This window comes from Hyaena hyaena, unplaced genomic scaffold, assembly GCF_003009895.1.
Source record: "Hyaena hyaena isolate Hyena2069 unplaced genomic scaffold, ASM300989v1 scaffold_591, whole genome shotgun sequence".
Taxonomy (NCBI): Eukaryota; Metazoa; Chordata; class Mammalia; order Carnivora; family Hyaenidae; genus Hyaena; species Hyaena hyaena.
This window is the reverse complement of record NW_024081224.1, coordinates 541,623-554,493: the sequence shown is the minus strand read 5'-3', so window position 1 is coordinate 554,493 and position 12,871 is coordinate 541,623. Positions and strand designations below refer to the sequence as shown.

The 12,871-nt window shown below is 51.5% G+C and overlaps 1 protein-coding gene across 1 annotated transcript; it reads left to right on the top strand.

The window, feature by feature from the left end:
• Nucleotides 1-1,096: 1,096 nt before the first annotated feature.
• SPR (sepiapterin reductase) lies at nt 1,097-7,597 on the top strand. Its single transcript, XM_039256886.1, has 3 exons — nt 1,097-1,559; nt 2,147-2,437; nt 6,806-7,597. Exons 1-3 carry the CDS (start codon nt 1,238-1,240, stop codon nt 6,994-6,996), a joined length of 804 nt encoding a protein of 267 aa, XP_039112817.1. The 5' UTR covers nt 1,097-1,237; the 3' UTR covers nt 6,997-7,597.
• The last annotated feature ends 5,274 nt before the right edge of the window (nt 7,598-12,871 follow it).

The window sequence follows — 12,871 nt, the reverse complement described above, 5'->3', positions numbered from 1 at the left end:
CCTTCTCATCTTCCTTCTCTCCTTGAAAAAAATCAGAAAGTGAGTTTTCTCAAGTATGGGTCTGGAAGAACAGACTTAGATGACTGTGTAAACTTGAAGTGTAGCTGGGGGCACGGGGGTGAAAGAGTGCCTGGCTGCAGGGGTCCCGGACCAGGTTCGGCCATTTGCTGCTGACAACATGCAAAGGCAGAGAAACGGGTGGTGGTCAAACTAGAAAGGAATTTATTTCAGTGAGGCCAACACTTGGGAAGACAGCAGACTAGCCACTCAAGGACTGTCTCCAAAGTACCAAAAATACTTCAAGGTTTACATAAGGAAAATGTGGGGCAAAGGTCCGTGGGCGCATGCAGATACACTGTGACCGTCAAACCAACCATTGCTTTGAGGTCAGCCACAAGGGGTGCTGGCGGCTGGGCAGTCCCAACTGCCTGAAGGGGATAGGTTAGGTCTTTTGCCTGAGTTGAGAAATAAACTAGAAAAACATCAGTTAGAAAGTTTGAAGTCAAAATGGAGGTAGTTGATGTCCTCCGAAATGGGGAGTAGGTGCAATTGACCATTAGGAAAAGTGTAGCATGAGTGGGTGCAGAAATCGGTGTAACACAGACCTGAAGAGCAGGAAGGGTCAGAAAGCTCAGAGGATGGGAAACTGGCTGGTGCACAGAGTTGCTGAGTCTAGGAAGAGACCAGAGGTTTTTACAACACTCCATGGAGCACTGTGGTGCTCCCAGAGGTAACTTCCATTACCCCGAGATTGGTGAGTTCCCAGAGCCCAGACTGGCATGCGGTTCACTCGGGGCTTTTACTGGCCACTCACAGGGACGCCCAGCACAGGGCAGGATGGCCTGGCCTGGAGGAGGTCCCTTGTGCAAAGAGGTGGGATGTTAACTTGGGAGGCCGAGGCGTCCCTGACCGGGGGAGGGGGGGTGTGAACGTGAGGAAGCGAGGGGGTGGGAAATAGGTGGCAGTGGGAGAATGATGCTATGCCCAGAACTGGACGAGGATTCCTCCCGGGCCGGCCGTGCTTCCCCCGCCCTTTCGGTTTGGCCCCTCCCCGCACTCTGGGACAGCGCAGGCGCCTCCGCTTCCGCCACAGGCGGCCAAGGAAAGTGGCGCCCAGCAATCGCAGCCGAACCCTTCGGTTCCCGCCCCCCGCGGCCGGGCCTTCGCCTACTCCTACCGCGATCGGCCCGCCCTCCGCCAGTCTCGGGTCGGGCGTGAGCTGGCGCAGGTCGGGGGTATGGAGAGTGGCGGTGGCGAGCAGGGCGGCCTGGGGCGCGCCTTGTGCGTGCTGACCGGGGCCTCCCGTGGCTTTGGCCGCGTCTTGGCCCCACTCCTGGCCCGGCTGTTGTCGCCCGGCTCTCTGATGGTCCTGAGCGCCCGCAACGACGAGGCGCTGCGGCAGCTGGAGGCCGAGCTGAACGCCGAGCGGCCCGGCCTGCGCGTGGTGCGGGTGCCCGCCGACCTGGGCGTCGATGCCAGTTTGCAGCAGCTGCTCGGCGCCCTGCGCGAGCTTCCCAGGCCCGAGGGGTTGCAGCGGGTGCTGCTTATCAACAATGCGGGTAAGAGGCCCGCCGGCAGAGGCGGACAACCCAGGGGAGCCCTAGCAATAGTGCTTAACGCCCCTGTCTCTTCTCACTTTCCCCAACCGCTGGGAACTTTAGAGGTGACTCTTAGGAATCAGAGAGGATGTCAAAAAATCCTGGTTGTTTCAGCAAGGTATGGAGGAGGACTCGGTTGCCATTGGTGCGGCTCATTCTTCCCCACCGTCACTCCTTCCCGTTTCAGGGCAGTTTTCCAAAACGCCTGTAGAACATTCCTCGATCTCCTTGTTCCGCGCCCTCTGGCGGAGGCCTGAGTCAGGGCATGAGGCTTTCCAACAGAAGTAAATCACCAGCTTTTCCAAATGGCCCCCTGAGTTCTCCCGCCAGGCCCAGAGCAGGGCATGCACCCTTTCAGTTTGCAGCTTGGGATGAGTGAACAAGCCCAGATGTGTCTGCAGAGTCGGAAAGAGGGAGACGCCTTCAGAAGCACTAGGAAGACTCCTCTAGGTTTGGATGGGAGGGGGGTGTCTGGAGGAATTTCGAGAAAGCTGGGGGAAGAGAAGGACCCATCTGCACAGAGTGACTCCTATGGTCTGGTTTTTCAGGCACTCTTGGGGACGTGTCCAAAGGCCTCGTGGACGTGGGTGACCCAGTTGAAGTGAACAACTACTGGGCTCTGAACTTGACCTCCATGCTCTGCCTGACTTCCAGCATCTTGAAGGCCTTTCCAGACAGTCCTGGCCTCATCAGGACCGTGGTTAACATCTCGTCCCTTTGTGCTCTGCAGCCCTTCAAGGGCTGGGGACTGTACTGTGCAGGGAAAGCAGCCCGTGACATGATGTTCCAGGTCCTAGCCACAGAGGAGCCTAGCGTGAGGGTGCTGAGCTATGCCCCAGGTAGGTGGGTCCTTACCACCATCCCTGTCACCCCGAACTAGCTGGCTGGTTCCCCTCTGGGGGGTGGGCAAAGGGCCTAGTCCATCCCCTCTAAGAAAGAACCCAGAGTATATTGTCCCTGAATCATTAACCATCACTCCTTGAGGGAAATACAGGCTCCCAGTCAGTTACAGCTGGCCAGGACAGGGAGTGTAGTTGGACTATAAGGTGAGAGGGTTGGGGGTTGCCTGGCCTGGAGGGTGGGGCCAGAAAATCTGAGATACTAGAGTTTGAGGACAATTAGGGTTTGAGTTTTAGGCCTGTGCCACATTTCCTTATGTGAAACAGGGAAGATGCTATCTGTCTCACAGGGCAGCTTGGAGGACTGAATGAGGAAATGTGGATGAAAATGATCCCTAGTTGTGAAGTGCTTCCTAATTGTTAACACTTCTGAATGTTAGATAGAACTTATCAGGCTGTGTTCTCTTCATATCTGTACTTCTCTCTCTTGATTGGAAAGCCTTGAAGGCAGGATCTTTGCCTTATGTGCTTGTACGGTCCCCAGCACCTAGCAAAGTGCCAACACCTGAGTCAGACCTCAGTACATGTTAGTTGAATAAATAACAGAGACACATTGTGAAATGTTGATCATCCCAGGCTAAACAGTGCTGGAACATTGTGGGCATGCAGGGATAAATAAGAGAGGGCCCCTGCCTTCACAAAAGTTAAACAGTAGTGGGGCTTGTGACACTTGGTCTGGTTTCTCACCACTCTGCAATGCCACTGTGCCCCATTTGGAAAAGTGAGGCTTCTATACTAAGTTTGAGGCTGATGGAATTAGAAGGTGGTGACAGAGCTGTTGTATAATGTCTGAATGACTTAGACAGAGATCCAATAGTCTGTAGTCCGTTCCCCTTGGAACCTGGGGGCAAAGACCTAGAAAGACCTGGCCAAAGCCCAAATGTAGCAGAGCCAGGATCAAACCTTGCCTCCAAGTTCATGATCAGTGCTATTTTTACTTCCTCATACTCTCTAGTACCCAATCCTCCCGTCTTCCCTAACACAGACACTGTTATTCTCGCAGCCACCATTGAAAGAACCATTGAGCACCCCTCCGGGCTCAGCCTAGGACTCACTCAATCAACAGTGAGCAAATGAAAAGCATAGCGAGGAGTGGTTTTCAACCCTAGAATGTCATTTGATTGAGTTAGGTCTTAGGGAGTCCTGAGATGATTCAACATCTGCAAATCAATCAATACAGTATACCACATTAACAAACTGAAGGATAGGGGCACCTGGATGGCTTAGTAGTTAAGTGTCCAACTCTTGGTTTTGGCTCAGGTCATGATCTCACGGTTCATGAGATCAAGCCCCACCTCGATCTGTCAGTACAAATCCTGCTTGGGATTCTCTCTCTGCCCCTACCCCCCTCGTATGTGTGTGCACGCATGTGCACACAGGCATTCTCTCTCTCGCTCTCTCTTAAAAAAGAAATAAAAATAAAAACATTTTTAAAATAAATGAAGGATAAAAATCATGATCATCTCAGTAGATGTAAAAAAAGTATTTGACAAAATTCAACATCCATTTACTATATTAAAAAAAAAAAAAACCTCTCAGCAAAGTGGGTGTAGAGGGAATGTACTCAACATAATAAAGGCCATATATTACAAGCCCACAGGTAACAGCATATTCAATGATGAAAAGATAAAAGCTTTTCCTCTAAGATTGGAACCACTCTTCACCACTTTTATTTAATGTAGTATTGGCAGTCCTAGCCAGAACAATTAGGCAAAAAATAAATAAGAAATAAAAGACATCCAAATCAGAAAGGAAGAGGTAAAACTGTCTGTTTGCAAGTGACATATTACGTATAGGACACCCTAAAGACTCCAGCAAAAAACTATTAGGACTAATAAATTCAGTAAAGTTGCAGGCTACAAAGTAATAAATAAAAATCAGCTGCATTTCTTTACCCTAATAATGGGCTATGAGAGAAATTAAGAGACCAGCCCCATATACAACTGCATCAAAAAGAACAGAATACCTAGGAATAAGTTTAACCAAGAAGGTGAGAGACCTGTACACTGTTCACTACAAGACACTGATGAAAGAAACTGAAGAAGATGCAAATAAATGGAAAGATATTCTGTATTCATGGATTGGAAGAATTAATATTGTTACAATGTCCTTCCTACCCAAATCAATCTATAGATTCAGTGCAATCCCTATCAAAATTCCAGTGGCATTTTTCAGAGAAAGAGAACAAAGAATCCGAAAATTTGTGTGGAACCACAAAAGCAAATAACCAAAGCAGTCCTGAGAAAGAAAAGCAAAGCTGGAGGCATCACAGTCCCAGATTTCAAACTATATCACAAAGGTATAGTCATGCAAACAGTGGCACTGGCATAAAAACACAATTCGCCAGTGAAGTCCTATAGGGCTGGTGTCTTGAAGAAGATAATTTGGGGTTGAAGTTTTGGAGTGACCTATTAGCTTTCATAAACTTGGATGTACAGATCTTTCCCCAGAGTTGGGAGGTTCGCAGCCATTATTTCTCTGGGAGTCCAAAAATGTATAGAGTGTCTCTTCTGATGGTATCCCTTAATTCATCTTCACTCTTTTTTGATCTTTTTTTTTTTTTCTTCTGACTGGATGATTTCTAATGACCTATGCCACCAACGTTTTCTTCTGCTTGGTTGAATCTGCTGTTGACTTCTCTTGAATTCTTCAGTCACTGTATTCTTCAACTGTAGGATTTCAGTTTGATTTTTGTTTTTTTCTAAGTGGTTTCTATTTCTTTGTTGAACTTCTCATTTTGTTCATGTATTGTTTTCCTAATTTCATTCAGGTGTCTATCTGCATTTTCTGATAGTTCGCTGAATTTCTTTTAAGAAGATTATTTTGAATTATTTGTTCAGACATCTTATTTCTTTTTTTAAAATTTTTTTCTGTTTACTTATTCTTGAGAGAGAGAGAGAACATGCATGCACAAGTGGTGGTGGGGGGGCAGAAAGAGACAAAGGATCCGAAGCGGGCTCTGTGTTGACGGCAGAAAGCCCAATGCAGGGCTCGAACCCATAAACGGCAAGATCATGACCTGAACCAAAGTCAGGCCCTCAACCGACCAAGCCACCCAGGCGCCCCTCCTAGATCTTATTTCTTTAGGGTCAGTCATTGAGTTTTACTGGTTTCCTTTAGTGGTGTTTATGTGTGTCCTTGATTATTAACCATCCTTGTGGCCTTATGGTGGTGTCTGTGCATTTGAGGAATAGGCATCTCTTCCAACCTAGAGCTTGGGTTTATAGTCACTGATTGCAAGCTTGGGCCACAGGAGCCATCTAGGGCCACAGGAGCTGGCTAGGATATGCCAGGTACCGAGGTTCACAGGAGCTTGTCAGGAGCCTGGTGCCATGGGAGCAAGCCAAGGCCGTAAGAGCCAACTGATACTGGAATGGATCGGGGGCCTGGGTGTCTTGGGGCTCTCTGGGAGCCTGGAGCTGCCTGGGGCCACTTGAGCTGGCAGGCACTAAGGTTAGCTAGGGACCTGGGTTCATGGGAACCCACAGGGAACCACCTACGGCCATGGGAGTTGCCTCAGTGCTAGGGCAGGGTGGCTCGGGGATCCCCTGTGAAGTCAGGTGCTTACTACACTCTCCTCCCACGGGGGAGGGGAGTGTCTAGGCTTGGGGAAGAGGTGATAAGGGTAGTGCAGATCCATATTTCCTGCCCTCCTCAATGCATCCTTTCTTACTTCTGCACTTCACCCACGTAGTAAAATCCCTCACCTGGAATCCTTGGCTTTTGTGAAGGTAATTTCATGGGCAGCCGGTAGTTCAAATTGATGTTTCTGGAGAAAAGTGCTAGAAATTCCTATGCCACCATTTTACTGACCCCAATGATATCTTAGCAAGGTGCATTTAGCGGAGGGCTAGAGAAGGAGCTGAAGCAGGGAGAGAGAACCAGGGGAGTATAAAGGGCCTGATTATCAGCGTATGTAGGGGCAGAAGGGTCCTACTTGGTGACTTGTTGGCCACGGGAACAGAGTGGGGAGGGAGGAGACAGGGATGGAGGTTTTGAGCTTGAGAGAAGAGTAGTTCATTAATAGAAGTGAAAAAGGCAGGAGGAGGAGGTGCTGGTTGGACAGGAGGTGATAAGCTTGCTGGTAGACTTAGTGGTCTGGAGATACCGAGTTCACTGGGCATCGGAATTTCTGAGTCTAAAACTCATTAGTGACAGAATGACCCTGACCCTTTTGGTGACCCCCTTTGGTGACACTAACCACCCTTGTCAGCCAGGATGAGGTATTGCCTGTGGCCGTCCTCCATACACACAGCAGGAGCCCCTGCCTCAGCCATGTCACCTCAGCTCCTGCACTTCATGCCCTAGGTCCCCTGGACACAGACATGCAACAGGAGGCCCGGGAGACCTCAATGGACCTAGACTTGCGAAAAAAGCTGCAGGAGCTGAAGACCAAAGGAGAGCTCGTGGATTGTAAGACGTCAGCCCAGAAACTGCTAAGCTTGCTGCAAAAGGACACGTTCAAGTCTGGAGCCCATGTGGACTTCTACGATAAATAAGCCAATGTCCTTGGCTGCCTGGGGCTTTCCTCCCCCTCTTTCAGGCACACCGGGGAGCCCTGTGCCTCCCCTCATCCTGCCACGGTGGCACTGCCAATCCTGCCTTACCCAGATAAGCACTCATATCTACTGTCCTTCCTTCAGAGCCAGCAAGCAGTGAGGGCCTTGGGTGGCCGGAGCCCCAGTTCTCAGGAGTCTGTTGACCGCCCTGAGTTAGGGGAAGCTTGGGGGAGAGAAGTTATGGTTACCGGTGTTCTCCCCAAGAATGGAATTTTAGGAATAGGAAGAGCAGCACAAGAAGCCAAAGCCTTGAAGAGAAGAAGTTGGGTCTCATCGCCAGTCCATGGCTGAGCTCACGTCAAATAGGAGGGCCCATGTTAGATTCACTGCCTGCAGGGGAGGGAGGACAGTGCAAGCTTGGCACACAAGGATGCTCCATGCTCACGGGAGCGGGACCTTGCGTTGAACTTCATGTCCTCATTCTCATGCCTCCTCCCTCCAGAACCTGCCATCTGTCCCCCAGATGGAGAGCAGAGGCTTCTGAGAGTTTATGTACATGTAAAAAGCAGATACAAATAAAATGTGGGTTGTCCTTTATTAATGCCTGCCTTCTCCTCTGATACAGGGCCCATACTGATTCCTGGTTTGCTGGGCTTGGGGGTGTTCCCTAAAGCAATTAACCCAAACTTGGGGAGTTGCCCTTATATCCAGGGGCATTGTCTTGGAGGTATCTGCCTCTTCTCACTGAGCTCTACCCAGTGGCAAGCTCAGATTCAGAGATGGACATGCCCAGATACCTGTTTCTCCATCATGCTTTTATCCAGTCTTTACTACCCTTTCCTCATCCTTGACCTATTCAAAGAGTTATTTAGGCTTCAGGGTCTGACCCCCAGCTTCCTGGGCCTCTCGGATTCCCAATTCTACTGTGTGCTCACATGACAATTTTCTGAATGGATCCCATCTCCTCGGGGTGCTGTCACGGCCCCTCCTGGCAGAGTCCTTCTGGCCCATGTTCCCAGTCTTCAGTGAGGTGGGCTTTGGATCAACATGCCTTGGGAGAGGTGGCCAATATTCCAAGAGAGGGAAGCCCTAAGAAACTAGGTGTGTGACCAAACCCATCCTTCTGCCAGTCAGTGGATGTAGGATGTATGGCCGGGAGCTCCACAGTGGCGGCGGTCTACAGCCAGCCAACCAGCCCCTGGCCCTTGGCCCATATTTAGGAGGAGAGCTCATGGTCCCTGCCAGCCAGCTGCAGGACTCAGCCCTGTGTCTGATCGCGTAGGAGGGAACTCTCTTTGTTCCTCCTCATGAACAGCAGAGGGCGCACTGAGGCTGTTCCTCTAAGAGAACCCTGGGCGGCTCATCTCTGGAAGCCAAGCCCTGGGCCGGAGCTGGCAATTCCCTGCTAGGTTCCCTAGGAGGCAGCGAGTGACTCATGCTCCTGTCTGTGTCCAGCAGAACATTTGCCCTCGCTGGAGTCAAAAGTACTGCGTTCACATCCTTGTCCTGCCATTTACCAGCTGGTAACCCAGGACAAATTATTTCTATTGTGTTTTGGTTTCCTAATCTGAAAAATGGTGCCTCCCTCAAAGGGTCATTGTGAGCACTGAATGACCTAATGTTTGTAAACGTTCAGCACAGTGCTGGCATCACAGTAGGTACCCATAGATTCAAACAGTACGCATTGCCTTTTAATATCAAGATCCAGATCAATCTGGAGCCCCTCTTGCCGCCCACATGCCGTCCCCCTTGCTGACCTACAGCGAGGACTCACTGTTGTGGACCTCAGTGGGGCTGGAGTTCAGTGTGGACCTCTTGTTCTGGACTCAGCAGATCTATGGGAAAATGCATGAGTCTTGAAGTCAGGAACCCTTGGTCTCTCTTCCCACTGTAACAGAGATGCGGGGTCCTGCCCAGGTCCCTCCTTCCTCTGAGGCTTCTGTTCCCTTAGAACAGATGAGCTCTAAGATTCCCTCCTGCAGGTGGGGCTGGGCCAGCCTGGGCTGCCCCTTCCGTCTGGTGAGTGTTGAGCAGATCTCTCACCCGGCCCCTTGCCCCTGTGGGAGTGTGAGACCCCGCAGCACCAGCGCAACCCTAATGGTGGCCGCATTGGGATTGTTTCCCTCTCTCCCCACCAGGCTGCTTGGCCAGGACTGAGTGAGGAGTACCACATGTCGCCACCAGGTGGCGAGGCTCTCCCATGCCTGATACTTGTCCTCTCTGAGCCCAGGGATTTAGCCTTGGAAACAACCCCCATCTCTCTTTCTCCCTGCATTCTAGGATTGAGAACTCTCAGGGCTCCCCAGGGCGCTGGGGTCACTCTCCCTGACAGGCCTAAGTCCTCCTTGAGTCCCCACGGGCTCCGACTACAGGGATTTCCCAGACCTTGCTCCTTGACCCAGACTCAGCCTCCCTAGTTTCCCCACCACTAGGGCAGGGAGACTTTCTTGCCAGCCTCTGGGGGCTAACCATCTGTGTTCCCAGAGTGCATGGCCCGGCGTTGACCGCCACACACACGAGCACATACAAACACACACACACAATACATGTCTGCACATGCCCAGAGTCCAGCTGCAGGGTCGAGCAGGGCCTCAGATTAGCCAAAAACCAAACAAGCTTTCTCTTTGTCTATGGTGTGAACGAGCGGGGCAGACTTTGGTTTTGTGTTTAATACCCTGAGCTTGAGGCCAGCAGCTGGGCTGTGAGGGGCAGGGGAGGGGAATATTCCAGGCCCACTCCAGGGACATCCAGCACCTCTGTCCATGAACGTGACCAGCTGGGACTAGGCTGTTCAGGAACATCCTCCCCACCCCCCAATTCATGTCCTTCATCCCCTGAGTACAGTGCAGGCTGGTGCCTGAGTCCATTGTTGGCCAAGTCTGGAGGTGCCTGTCCCCACTCAGAACCACTCCCTGGGGACACGCTCCATCCTAGCATCTCCCCATGTCTCACTTCAGGAAGTTGGGCTCTGGAATACTGCATATGGCCTCCTTCACCCACAGTATCTCCCAACAGAAGGTGGCCTCCTATGCCAACACATGTTTGCAATAATTCTCACTCGTGTGCACATGTACATGCCCCTGTGGCCCGGGGTGCCCAGCTTGCTCCCTCACCATCGGGGTCCTGTGTGGTGACAAAGAAGTGAGTGAAGAGCACTTCCAGCCCCTGGAGTGGACATCCCATGGGGTGACACCTCTCCAGCTCCCACAGCGTCTCCCCATGATCTGGTGTTTAGGGGAGGAGCCACTAGGCAGCGTGCAGGGAAGGTAGCTGAGGATGCTCTCTGAGCCTCTGGGGCCACCTGGGGGAGGGGTCAAGGGTGGCTGAGGAGCCATCCTTGCTCCTCTACCCCAGTCCTGAGCTCTTCTGCCTACAGGCTGAGAGGCACAGTTGAAGGCTGGATGTTCCCTCAGACTTTAAAGTCGAGCCCACCTCCTCACTCCCAGCCTGCAATTATTGTTTCTTCCCAGCAAGACTCCCTTACCTTGCCCTTTGTCTCCCTCAGCCCTAATGGCCTTTACTGAACTGGGGAGTCTTGGACTTTTATTTTCAGGGAGAGGTTGGGGGAAAGGAGGATGGAGAAAGGGAAGGAGAAGGAAGTTCCTTTTTTTCTTTGGGGGGATCCATTTCTCAGGCCCACCCTCCAGCTGACCCCAGAGACTGAGCGTGATTCCTCAGCTGATTAACCTGAAAACTGCCTAGTGGTCTCTTAGCCCACTGGCCCATGTCTCCCATCCCCCACCCAGGGGCAAGGGAAAAGAGGACCCTGGCTCCCATTCCCAGACCTGGTGCCTCCCCTTGGAGCCGCAGGAGTCTACCTGGCCCATACTCTGGTTCAGGTCTTGGTCCCATTTCTGCAGAGACTTTTCCTTCCCCCACTCTGCCCTTCCAAATCCCAGCTTGACCCCAGGGATCCAAGGCCTAAGGCTCAAAAGGCTGCATATATTCCACAGACCTTACTCAGACCTAACCCACTGAGGCCCTGTTGAGTGAGGAATGAATGAATGAATGAGTAAAGAGAATGAGCAAGCAAGTGAGCCAATGAACGCTGGAGAGGCCAGCGCCAGGTGGATAGTGAAGCATTGGGAATGGCTCCGGTGTGATGATGGTGCCTGGGAGTTAGGTCTCTGCAGACAAACTCCCATCAGCCCAGGTATCCCTACATGGGGGTTCAAAGCCACCTTGGATTTCTCCCTGGAACCCCTAAAGGAAAGCCCAAATGTGTGTGTGTTATGGAAGTGGGTGGGGCTGACCTGTGTCAGAATCAGCTGCGCAGTTTAAAAAAAAATCACTTTCCGGGCGCCTGGGTGGCTCAGTCAATTAAGTGTCTGACTCTTGATTTTGGCTCTCAGGTCATGATCTCACAGTTCGTGAGTTTGAGTGCTGACAGCACAGAGCCTGCTTGGGATTCTCTCTCTCCCTGTCTTTCTGCCCCTCCCCTGCTTGTGTGCCCTCTCTCTCAAGATAAATAAATAAACTTAAAAAAATTACAAAACGATCACTTTCCCATTACTCCTCCTTCACCCCAGATTCCAGTTCACTGGATCTAGGTGTGCGTCCCCACATGCACTAGAACATTGAAAAGTGAGCTGTGAAGAATAATTGATTCATTAATTTAAAAAGCGAGCTGTGAACCTTGCAAACCCAGGTGCTATTTGGCAGAGACCAAAGAAGGCAGCTGCTCAGAGAAGGGAAGTTTAGGGGACAGAGTCAGAGGTAGGGTAGGGGCTAGTCTGAAATCAGAATTAAGGATCAGTATATGGCCAGGGTCAGGGTCATTGTGAGTCCAGATTTAGGGTTAGCACAGGGCCATGTCTGTGATGGTGGGCGGGGGGAGGTGGGAATACAGAAAGGGAGAAAATTTTGCAGTATTTTGGGAGGCAGAAGAGGCCTGCACTATTGGTGCTCAAAATATTAATTTGCATATAAATGATGAGTATCAGGGTGAGCTGGCTCATTAGGAAAAGAAGGCCAGGCCTGAAGACCAAGGTTGAGAGGCTGCTTTCCTGGGCCCAGGGTAGCCCCAGATCTGCCCATCCCGTTCCCCTGAGCAGGAGCCCTGTGCACAAGGCAGGGACATTATCTGGAACAAAATGGGCTTTAAGAGTCCATCCTTGTGGCCAGTCTGGGTAGGACAGGAAAGGGAGCAGGGGCAATGTGAAGAAGCTGAAAGGAGGCACGTGTCCTCTCCTTCCTGGAGCATCCAGGCCAAGACACAAAAACAGACACAAGGCCCAGCGAGCCTGAGGTGGGGTGAGCAGGACAACGAGAGGAAGAGGGAACACCACAGGGAGGGACACAGACAGAGACAGAAAGATTTGAAAATATCGTAAGACAGATTCAGAGGGAGGGAGAGAGTTTGAGAGAAGCCACACACTCACACACACTCATCCACACACTCACGCTCGGGCGTGCGCTCATGAAGCCACCCTGAGCCTGGAAATAATACTGGAAATAATCCCACTTGCGACGCCGGGGCCTCAGCTGCACAGGCGGTGCCGAGCTGTTACCTTGCACATCTGTCAGCTCCAAATGTAGAAGCTGTCATAGGGGTGTGTGTGTGTGAGAGAGAGAGAGAGAGAGAGGGAGAGGGAGTGTGTGTGTGCGCGCCTGTTTCTCCCAGAGAATTCTGAGGCCTTAGCCTGGCAGAGGGAGATCCCCAAGAGGCTCTCCAGAAGGTCCACACCCTAAGAAGTAGGCTTCCTTCCCAACCTGCACAGGGAGAGGCCCAGGGGCCGCCTAGCTTTAGGAGATAGCCCACTGGACTTGGCTTCTGTAGCCTGGCTTGGCCACTTCGAGCCATGAGGTCCTGGGCAAGCGAAGCATCTGGGTCTCCTTCATTTGTGACGGGGTCCGTCAAGTAGCCGAGCCCTTT